General features: G+C 47.6%; 1 protein-coding gene across 3 annotated transcripts; it reads right to left on the minus strand.

Annotated features, from left to right (window-relative positions):
• Positions 1-1295: 1295 nt before the first annotated feature.
• On the minus strand, positions 1296-10882 carry CFAP161 (cilia and flagella associated protein 161). Of its 3 annotated transcripts, none has more exons than XM_038532990.1 (7): positions 10725-10882; positions 9842-9931; positions 9007-9239; positions 7966-8050; positions 4123-4281; positions 2251-2324; positions 1296-1690 (listed from the first exon to the last, which is right to left on the minus strand). In XM_038532990.1, the coding sequence occupies exons 1-7, from the start codon at positions 10851-10853 to the stop codon at positions 1474-1476; spliced, it is 987 nt and encodes a 328-aa protein (XP_038388918.1). In that variant the 5' UTR covers positions 10854-10882; the 3' UTR covers positions 1296-1473. The 3 variants fall into 3 exon arrangements, with proteins under 3 accessions (XP_038388918.1, XP_038388919.1, XP_038388920.1); XM_038532991.1 differs by having other exon boundaries at positions 9842-10023; positions 10725-10854; XM_038532992.1 differs by lacking the exon at positions 4123-4281.
• Positions 10883-11252: the final 370 nt, after the last annotated feature.

Genomic DNA, 11252 nt, shown 5'->3' on the forward strand with positions numbered 1-11252 from the left:
GTAGAAGCTGTGTGATCTTGAGCAGACCACTTAACTTGTACAAGCCTACTGCTACCCCTGTAAAAGGTGTTCACCTGTTCCTTTATTCACACAACAGGTATTTCTCAAGAAATGGGGACACCGAAATGAACCATATCTGGTCTAACCCTTGAGAAGAGTGAGATTCAACAAAGAGTTTTATGGTTTAGTAACATGCTTGACAGACCCAGGGAGCAGTCTGAAGTGATGGCACGAGGTAAGCGTGGGTCTGAACTCGGTAGTGCCAACTTCCCAGCTGCTGGGTGTCTTTCATTGATGCCAAGATGCACAGGGATGCCTTTTTCATGGTTTAATGTCTCTGGATTAAAACGACTGTGCTTTGTTGTCACATTCAACTGTTATTGTCACTAACCACAGTCATGCAAACCTGCTCAGTAGTCCTGGTACTGAATCGCTGTGCTGGTTCTCAAGATACCACCAATAAGTGGCTCAAGGCAGGAATCCCAATGCCGTCTGGAAGCTTTTCATGGACGCCTTTTACGGTAGGAGCTAGAATGCACCAGAATTGGTCCAAATGCTTGCAAATTGAACTGTTAAAGAACATCTCTCCCCAGCTGGAGCCCCAACTGACCTACTCCCAATCCTGATTTCGCCCTCAGGAGACACTTAGGCAAACCTAACTCCATTCACCTGCCAGTGATGCTCAGACCAGGCTGTACATTACAATAAAACAGCGAAATTTTGAAAATATTGTTACCTCCACCCCAAATCACTCCAATGAAAATCCCTGGAGCTGGGCTCAAGCATCCGTATCTTTTTAAAGCCCCACTGCAGAAACTCTGATTTCATGGTTTGGCATGCAGAGGGTCACTGGGCTCACTCCATGTTGTTCACCTGATTCGGAATGGTGGCCTGATTGAGACTCACTGAGGAAAGCCTTCCCTGGACGCCCCAAGGAACCCCTGCTCCTTCCTCCGCCTCCTATCGCAGTGGGTTTCCACCTTGGCTGCATTAAATCAGAATTTCTGGGCTGGGGCCCAGGCATCAGCAACTGCTAAAGTTCTCTGAGTAAATCCAATGCATGGCTGGGGACAGGAAACACCGCCCTAACTCCTGCAGCACTTGCTGGCAAAGGCCTCCTTAAAGCAGTGTCTCTTTAAACCACATCTACACCACCTGCAGCCTACCGTCTGCTTCTTGGCATAGGTCCCCATGAGACAGCCTCATGGCTCATCTTTACCTACAGGGCTGGGGGACTCTTCATCCCATTATAACACTTTACCTTATACCCCACAAAGAATGAATAGACAAGCAAATATGTGGAAGGGAAAAATATTTATTTTGTCAGGAACTTTCTGATCACATAGCTGCCATGGCAAATGCGCCAGTTTCAAAGACTATTTTGCACTTGGAAAAAATCATTGCAAGATCGTGTGGCCAGTCAGGTAGAGGTCCTGACCGCCCCCGCTGACCGTTGAGCAGGTGCACCTGGGGTCATTGCACCCCTGGGTCCACGGCCTGCTCCAGGGCTTTGGTGGCCTGCTCCAGGGCTCGGCTGTCCTCCGCCGGTGGCTTAGGCAGGTCCAACATGGTGGACAAGTCTTTGCGGGGATTCCCAGTCACCAACATCCAATGGTTCCTTGGCTTTTCAACTCTATGTGAATCCAGATGTGTGTGAGCCGCCACTTCAGCTTCTTTTCCAAAATAGGTACTGGGGCAAGAAAGAATGGATACTGGTTGGAAACGGAGTAGTGGCTCTGGGTAAGGAACTCTGTCCACTCGTTCCTCCAAGCCCCTGCTCAGGGAGGGTGGGCTCTACAATACATGTCTGCCCAACGTTTGACCCTGCTTAGGCAATGATGAGGGGCACAGGGTCCCCTTAGCTAAGATCCTCTTGTTTGAGAGGGACTTGTGGACACAGGTAGGCTTTGTCACACCATCGAGTCCTTTGTGACAATACTTCATCAAAGGACTTGTGTCTGTGGCCACACTCCGAATTGAGTTTCTTGGGGGCACCTGGCAGGCTCGGTCAGCTAAGTGTCTGACTCTTGATTTTGGCTCAGGTCATGATCTCAGGATCGTGAGATCGATCCCTGCATCAGGCTCTGCACCAGGCAGGGAGTCTACTTGAGATTCTCTCTCCCTCTCTCCCTCTGCCCTTCCCCTGCCAAAATAAATAAATGAATAAATAAAAATAAATTGAGCTTCCTTGCTAATAGGCACAGCCTACCCCCCTATTTGTGGCATTTTGCTGAACCCTGCAACACATACCTTAAGAATAGGTGCCGGTGGGCTGCCAGTCCCCGATTCGTGTGACAGTGATTGATGATAACTTTTGCATTTGCCTTTAAAGATGAAGAGAGTGTGTTATTTGCACTAAAGCCTCCAATTCCTAAAGGCAAAAATTTGGAAATATTCATTTAAATTAATTTTTAGAAAACAGAATAACCGAGAAGCCAAACCATAAAGGACAGATGACATACATCATTGCAGGTGCATATATGATGGAACATTCTAGAGCCACTCAGAGCCACACTGAAGAAGATCTCTCACAACATGAGATATAATCAATGGTGTTTTTAAGTGGAGAAGATAAGGATATCGCTGAGGTCCAATTTTGTTTAAAAAAATTAAATTAAGTAAAAAAAACATGCATGGAAAAAGAAATTATAAATACCAGTGGCTTTCTCTGGAAGGTGAAATTAGTGGTTAATTTCACATTACTTGTGCTTTTTAAATTTTTCCTTCAGTGAGCAGGTATTACATTTATAATCAGAAAAACAATATGTATTATTTCAAACTCCTGGCTCATGAAAGCTATAAGCTGTGTGAGGAAGAACAAAGCGGCCCCTGGTCTCCAGGGACTGACGGGCACCCACTGCAAGGCCCCCATACTCCTGTGGGACCTATTCAGCGTCAGAGGATGCTCACGTCAGACCTGGCCACCCTGCAACCACGAAGGGTCAGAGCAAAACCGAGACCACTCTGTGATATCTTGTGAACACAGACTAAACATGAGCATTGTCCACGCCACGGAATGGCCAACATCCGTCCCTCCAGGGTCCGCCTTTCTGGGGTCAAGAAGCTGCTGCTTCTTGATTGAGGACAGCATGAACCTCGCTCTGGCCCGCCCTCTCCACAGCTAAGGGGTGCTGAGATGCCAGTCACAGAATCACCCCACTTCTGACGGCATCAGGAGCAGAGCTCCACTTCCTGGGAATCTCCCTAAATCCCCCAATCAAAGCCCAAATCCTAGGACACGTCCTCTGTACCACCCGCTTCCTGAGATGCGCCCCACGGATGCCTCCTGCCCTGCTGCAGCAAGCGGGAAAGCTGACTTACTCAACCCCAGGAGCACTTGGTGAACTCTGAGCACAGTAAGGTAGCCAGGACAGGTGTGAGGCTCTGAGTGTGCAGACAGCAGCCGTGTGCCAGGGAGGCCTGAGCTAGCAGGAGGCACAGATCTGGGCCCTGCCCACTGCTTTCCCATAAGCACAGCCACAACCATGACAACCAGGAGCACTTGCGAGCCACTGGGAGCCAGGCACTGTTCCAGTGAGCACAGCCACTGCACCGACCAAGCCTCATCAGCAGATACTATTCTCACCCCTGTTTCATGGCCACCTCTGCTGGCCAACCCTTCAGTCCTTGCTGAATTCCAAGCTCTCTCAGTGACTTCCAACGACCACTCACTCTGTGTGTGCTGGATGCGTCAGGAGCCAGAGCAAAGCCTCTGGCCCAGGGGACCCATGCCTGGCGCTCCAGCCTTGCGGGGCCCAAGCTCCCGGGGAAGTGCCCAACAACGAGAACAGGAAAGATGCTGCCCTGTAGGACCCAACGTTTCCCAGCACCTGCAGAAGTGAACTGCCTGGAAGAGAGCAGGATCATAATCCTTACAATCCAGATGGTGGTGTGTGTGTAAGGCTCCGTGGGTGAGTCTAACATCAGCTGGGATTGAGAAACAGCCGTGCAGGATGCTGCCCCAGGCTAGAGGTTCAAATGAAGTAGGGGTGGGGGGAAGAGAAAGTACACGGGGCCCAGACGGTGCAAGAGTGCTCAGAAGCCTCCCATTGCACACACAGGAGTAAATCACACCCATGGAAGAGCCCTGGGGTACCAGTGTCTCTCCCAGGCTGTGCTCACCGGAATGGGGTAGCCTTCATACTCCAGGCGTAGCTGGGGGTCGAGGAAGGCAGCCTGCCAGCAGTTCAGGTAGGAGACCTCATCTGTCAGGTACACCTCCTGAAGCCAAGACCTCTTTGACGACTTCAGCAGGGTCCTGTGGTCACTTGATAAATACAGCTGAGAATGGCAACACGTGAATGAGCAACACCACAGCGCTGCAAAAGCTGGGCAAGTAAACTACTACCTGGCTAGATGTCAGGTGCGTTCAAAAGCAGTTTTGGGGGCAGCCTGGGTGGCTCAGTGGTTTAGCGCTGCCTTCAGCCAGGGCCTGATCCTGGAGACCCGGGATCGAGTCCCACATTGGGTTCCCTGCATGGAGCCTGCTTCTCCCTCTGCCTGTGTCTCTGCCTCTCTCTCTGTCTCTCTTGTGAATAAATAAATAAAATATTTTAAAAAAAAACAATTTTGGAAAATCCCACTCTTGCCAATTATATGAGAACACTCGGTTTTCCTCCACCTGAGAAATGTCATCTCAGAACGTTGAGGCTGCCCACCTGCCCACGTCACCTCCATGGCTTCTCCTTCCTTTGGACACCAAACCCACTCTCTCCTCCTCAGCCCATCCCTGCTCTCCTCCTCCGTCATAGGGCTTAGGCCTGGACCACTAGTTTGCTTCTTAGAAATAGTGTTGCACGAAACTTGTTACATGAAGTGAAGTGTCCTTACAACCAATACCATCACAGCTGACATTCACTCTGAGCCCCTCAGGAGTCAATGTCCACACATGGGACTCATTTCGGCCGCTATCCAGGCACCTGGATTGAGCCGAGAGGGGCCCCATCCTGCAGAAAAGTCTGAAACATTAGTGGCTTGTTAGTTCTTGACTGATGGACTTTGATCCTCAATGCCGAGGCTGTTTCTGCCAATCTCGGTAAGTCTCACGTGCAAAGCTGTGCCAGGAGGTGTTCACCTGTTCACTGTGGGGAAGGTGGAAATGAGGCACTATCTTCGAGGCCTTTCCTGATGAGCAGGGGCGTGACAGAGGATGAGCCTGGGAAGCACCTGCGAGGGATGGCTGGCCACCAGGGATGGAAGAGGTACAGGCAGGCATAGGTGAGGACACGTGCTTCCCAGGGGCTCAGGAGAAGCTCTGAGGAGGAGGCAGTGTGGTGGCTGTACCTGGTCAGGGAGGCCAGGGACATGTCACAGAGGGAAAAGCAGCATTGACCAACCTGAGCCCCTGAAGGGTCAATCTGGCAGTGTGCATCTACTGTGGTCTGAAATCAGGACAGACAAGAGAGGTCAAGCCAAGGGGCCCTGGACTGAGGTCCTGGCATTGGGGATGAAAAGCCAAGCCTACACACAGTATGAACGGAGAGCTGTGAGCTGGACATGGGCAGGGAAGTGGGATGGGCCCAAGACTCACCGGAGCTTGGCTCTCAGTGACTGGGGCAATGTTGATGCCACCTAGAGCAACAGGAAAACCAGGACTTCCATGGCAAAGAATATCTTCCTCAAACCACAAACTCTGCCTTCTTTTTTTTTTAAGATTTTATTTATTTATTCATAAGAGACACAGAGAGGGGCAGAGACAGAGAGGCAGAGGGAGAAGCAGGCTCCATGCAGGGAGCCCGACGTGGGACTCGATCCCAGGTCTCCAGGATCACACCCTGGGCTGAAGGCAGGCACTAAACCGCTGAGCCACCCGGGCTGCCCCAAACTCTGCCTTCTTAATGTAAAGAAAAATAATAATGAATCAGGAAGAAATCTAGAAGTTCAGTATTACCAGATATCTTTTAATGAATGCCCCGGAAGCACTTGCTATTTCAAAGACAAGCAACAGAAATGAGAAAATTTGAGAGAAGATTGAATCATCATCCCTTGAAAAGGAAAGGACCGTCTACCCGGAAGTCATAAAACAATCAGCTGGAAAATCATTAGAAATAACAAGAGTAAGGGATTTCATCAAAGGTAAGTATGAATGTTGACAGGTTTCTTATAGTTTTGTTGCAACTATCGTAAGGGCCTCCCTACAGGAGCCCCCACAATAGAAGATACCAGGGGACCACCTTGATGAGATCAGCGTGAAATCTGTGGGAAGAAAACCACAACATTTTACAGAGAGAAAACAAAAAATAAATGAATAAATGGCAAGACACCTCAGAAGAAAAAGTGTTGTAAAGCACTAACAATGTGAATTTACATAATTTTCCAGGTCCAATCAAAATACTACATGATTTCTCCCCCCATGGGGGCAGAGGGACTTGTAGAAATAATTAACTGAGAGGTTAATTCTTAATACAATTCAGACAAAGAAGTGTAGGGAGAGAACTAGCCTGACAAGCCATCAAAATGTATCATTATATCATAAAGTAGAATTCTAGAATAAAAATATACAACTTGAAAAATAAATAAATAACAATATACAACTTGAGTTGAAAGGGTTAAAATAGGAAGCTCAGAGACAGCATGTAGTCTGTACAGTGACTTAACGGATGGACGCTACGGGGGCATTGCGTGTCAGTGAGGAAGGGAATAATTATTCAAGAAATAACAAAAACGCAGCTAATTAGTTGTTTGTGGGGAAATCACATGTCTGCATAGAACCCTGTATCGAAATAAATCTCAAGCGGATGAAGACAAACTGGAGCAAAGTCAAACTTCAGACATCAAGAAGTCCATACAAGTTTTTCTTCTTATAGTATCTCTGGAGCAGACTTAATAGGGCTCCAAGCAATGGAAGGAATTACCAAGGAAAACACTGATACATTTTTCTCAAAAAGATGTGAGAGCGACTGTGATTTAAAAGCCAAGCAGCCAAAAAAAATAAAAATAAAAATAATAAAAGCCAAGTAGCCAAAGGGAGGAAACATTACCAACAGAATGACAAGATGTTATAATCTATGGAAGAGCAGATACATAATCACAATCAGTACTCAGGCAAAGAACAGATGATTTACAGGAGACAAAGAAGATGGGAGAGTTAAGGACAGTATGTGCGGGGCGTTGGGGATGGGCGGGAGGGGGGACCAGAAATGGTGTATCTCCATGCTGCAGGGCTTGAAACTTTCCCCGTATTTTAAATCTGTTCTGAGAGGGATGCCTGGGTGGCTCAGTGGTTGAGTGTCTGCCTTTGGCTCAGGGCATGATCCCCAGGGTCTTGGGATGGAAATCACATCCGGCTCCCTGTGGGAAGCCTGCTTCTCCCTCAGCCTCTGCCTCTCTCTCTCTCTGTCTTTCATGAATAAATAAATATTTTTAGAGGCCTGTTTGGATGATTGAGTATATATATATGAGTCAGTTAAGCATGTAGTAAGGTATAATAATCCCCATTTTATAGATGAGACTCAAAAAAGTTATATGACCTATCTGAAGTTCCACCCCATAGAGAGACATGTCAACTAGTTAGACCCAGATCTGGTTCTATTATACCTGCTAATCCTCAACAGAAAGACAAAGATCAAGTTTAAAAAAAAGATAATCAGATAATATACCCTGAGAACATTGGTGACATTGACAGCTGTCAGACGATGATTAATTAATCCAATCATTGACTTACAGGTGGAGGTGGCATACATTTTTGCTTTTTGTCAGCAGCATTTTAGGAAGAGTTTTCTCCCTTCCTCCTTAGCATCTAAAGGTATACTTTTGTCATTCAAAAAGTTAGAAGGAAAGAAGTGGCCCAACACTGCCAGTGAAGAGCTGTGGACTGAGGCTGAAGCAGCCAAAGGTGAAGCTCACGCCTGCTGCGTCCTCTGTCCGCTTCTGTGCCAAGCCACAAACACACATAGAAACAAAACACCTGGTCCCGAACCCACATGCAGGTGTGACCACCTGGTCACACCCACCGTGATGACTCACCATTTTGCCTTCAAATCCTCCTGTTATCGCAAGGCAGAAGTTCTGTCCATATCTAAGGACTTGACCCATGGCATTCCTGTCCTCACTGTCAGCGAAGGGTAAGTATCACGTCAACTCTCTGTATTAGAATCATTCTACATCCTAATTTTTTTTGCAGATGCAATTTTGTTTATAATCAATTTTCTTGATAATGTACATTCACACACCATAACTGATTAAGTAACTAAACATTTTCAAAATGGTCATTTCTTTGGGCCTTCGAATCCAGCTGGCACCCTGTCCCTGTGTCCCACCACAGCCAACGTGCTGTGCCTCACAAGAGGCATCCCCTCTTTGTGAGCACATCACGCTATCTGAACTGAGGAATTCTGGTCAGGTGCACGGACATCTTTAGAAGAGCCACAGTAACAAATGTGTGCACACCTAATACAGTCTTCCCTCTTAATCCTCCAGGACACAGAGATTGTGGTCAACTTTTAGTTGTCTTGACATAAATTATCAGTATTCAAAGGAGATCTCAAATTAAAGACTTAAAAGGCTGGCTATATCTTTTTCATAAAAACATTGTTAAGCAATACTTTTTCGTTATTATTATGTATCTGTTCTCTAAGGATCTAATTGCTTATTTGCCAGATCTCAAGTATCCCACGCATGATGCCACCTTGTACCAAACTATTTTTGTTATAAAAATAACAGTGACATTAAGAGCAACAAAAAAACTCAGATGAGCTCACAGCATCCCGAGATGTTATTACAAAAGCCCAGCTTCTAGGCACAATATGATTTTAATTACCTAGATCCAATACTTTTGAAGTAAGCATTTATAACTGAACACAAATGAGTAGTTATCTTGACATTTAAGGTGAAGGCAGGTAAAGGGCCCCAACAACAATCCTTAAGGGGAGACAGCAAGATGAGAAGCACAGAGTCCTATGACTTTCACCTCCAGGCAGCACTGCTCCAGTCGCAGGGCACCCTGAAGCTTTATGTGAAAATATATTTATGATTTAAAAAATGAGATGATAATTAAAGTATTTCTACCTCAAAATAATAAAAGTGTTTCTGCCAACTGGGATCTTGGTTTGAGCTGCGCTCAGGCCACAGGGCACCTCTAACTCATCACTCAGGTGGGCTTGAATTTCATCTGGGGTCATGCACAGGCTCAGGTCCCCGCCCAAAACCAGATGGGCTTCTGTCTCAGGGTAGTCGGAATTCACAAGCATCACTTTGTCGCCACAGTGAACGTACCCATCCTCAGATATGGAAAGCTGCATCTACAATTTAAATCGGAGTTTTTCAAACAAATGGTGCAAGTCCTTGACAGCCAACAGCCGGTGCTTTGGCCACTGCCTTGGGTGCAGAGGTCACTGCCCCAGGCACCTGCTTTCCTTCACTGTCGAGGACCCATTTCAACAGAGGTGAGATCATTTGGATGACTTGTAATAACTCACATTCCCCATGGACTTCATTTTCTTCCCTTTCCTGCTGCCTACACCCTCCCACTGTGCCAAAGCACAGTCCCCCCAAAATCCTAAATGAACTAAAAAAAAAGTTGATGAAAAACCACATGAGTTGACTCCACTTAATTTCTTCAAATGCACTGGAAATGTCTTAAGCCCCAGCTAAGGGGTATTATACATATTGCACTGATCCACCCACGTCTTAATTTGGAAAATGTGGGTAAACATAATTAAGAGCAGATTTCTCCTATGTTTCTAAAATCTTAGGAAATTTTAAACACTGTGGTTTTCAGATCTAAAGGGAAAAAAGCAGTATTTTCCAAATGATAATTCATTTACAAAACGTTTGCTTGCTTAACATACACTCACACTTGATTCGATAGGATTTTGAACACAGTGCTTGAATTTAAAATTACCGGTCTCAAAAGATTCTCTTTGAGTCGTCTATTTCTCTGAATGAGAAGCTGTCCCTTTTCTCTCTTCTCCAAAAAGTCCTTCATGAGCTCCTGATGAAAGAGAAAATGAGGGGAACCCAAAAGGTCAGCAGTAGTCCTGAATCTACAGATACTGGTAGCTTACAGGTCAGAAGCACATCACGCTGAAAAAGCAAAATTTTAGAAAAAGAAATGTGAGCATAATGGGAATGGTGGAAGTTGTTTTAGCATTATTTTAATATTTTTACTTCAGTGTAGGATACTTGAAAAAATGAGAAAGACACACAAAGAAAAAGAAACATCATGCTTGATGAGTCCACCCAGAGACAGTCATGAATAACATCTGGAGGCCACGGGGTCCCCAGCTGAGGTCTCCCCTGGTTGTGCGATAGTTGGCACTCAAAGTCCACCCCACCCCACAGTCCCAGCTGGATGGATTCCTGAAGGCCCAGGGCCGCCCTGTGTGAGTGTAATGGCAGGGAAAGGAACACCCCAGGGACACCACGGGGACACCTAGAGGGTGTGCGTGACCGGGTCCGGAGCGGGAGGGGGCGGTGCTTCCACACAGAGCGCGCCTCCTTCGCACCTGGACTGCAGCCTCTGAAACACATACACCTGTGAGGATGGAGGACACCTGGTGGGGCTCTGGACGGAAGGGGAGGCATGGGACCCCTAGAGGGAGGCCAAGGGACCCCTAGAAAGAGTCGCGGAGCGTGAGACCTGGGTTTGTGGGACAGCAGGTGAACTTCCTGGGGGCCGAGCCTTGGTGGGATGTCAAGGGTGTTGGGGGTCTGCTGGGTGAGAGGGGAGGCCCCGGCCGCCGGCCTTGGGGCGGGCCGGGGAGTCCCTGAGCAGTGCCGCGTACCTCCTCCAGGTAGATGTCCTCGTTCCAGTTGCCCAGCCGTACTCGCGGACTGTACAGGTTCTGCGCCATCCTGCGCTCCCGGGCCTGGCCTCCCTCCTGCACCTGCCCTGTTAGCGTGCTTGTCGCCATGACAACCGGTCCCCGGCGATTGGCCAGGTGTGAGGCCTGCTGGCCAACCAGCGGCGGCACAGGAGCCGCCCACTGGGCGGGGGCGGGGCTCTGGAGGGGACCGCGGAGGGGGGCGCTGGAGGGGCGGGGAAGGCGGGGAGCCGGGTGGAAGGGGCTGCACGCTCGCCTCCTGGAGTCCCTTCACCACGATTTCCTGGAGTTTAATTGCAAAGCAGGCGGGAGGACAAACTCTAGCCGGCAGACCTCATTATGCTAAAAATTTAAAACATTTTTCTTTCTTCTTTTTTTTTTTAATCCAAACGAAAAGTGCCATATAAGTAAAGTATCCCTTACTTGTTGAAACACCAAAGAGGAGGTTTTGTGGGGTTTTTTGTTGTTGTCTTTTTTTTAAGTTTTTTT

The sequence above is a fragment of the Canis lupus genome, chromosome 3, assembly GCF_011100685.1.
Source record: "Canis lupus familiaris isolate Mischka breed German Shepherd chromosome 3, alternate assembly UU_Cfam_GSD_1.0, whole genome shotgun sequence".
NCBI lineage: Eukaryota > Metazoa > Chordata > Mammalia > Carnivora > Canidae > Canis > Canis lupus.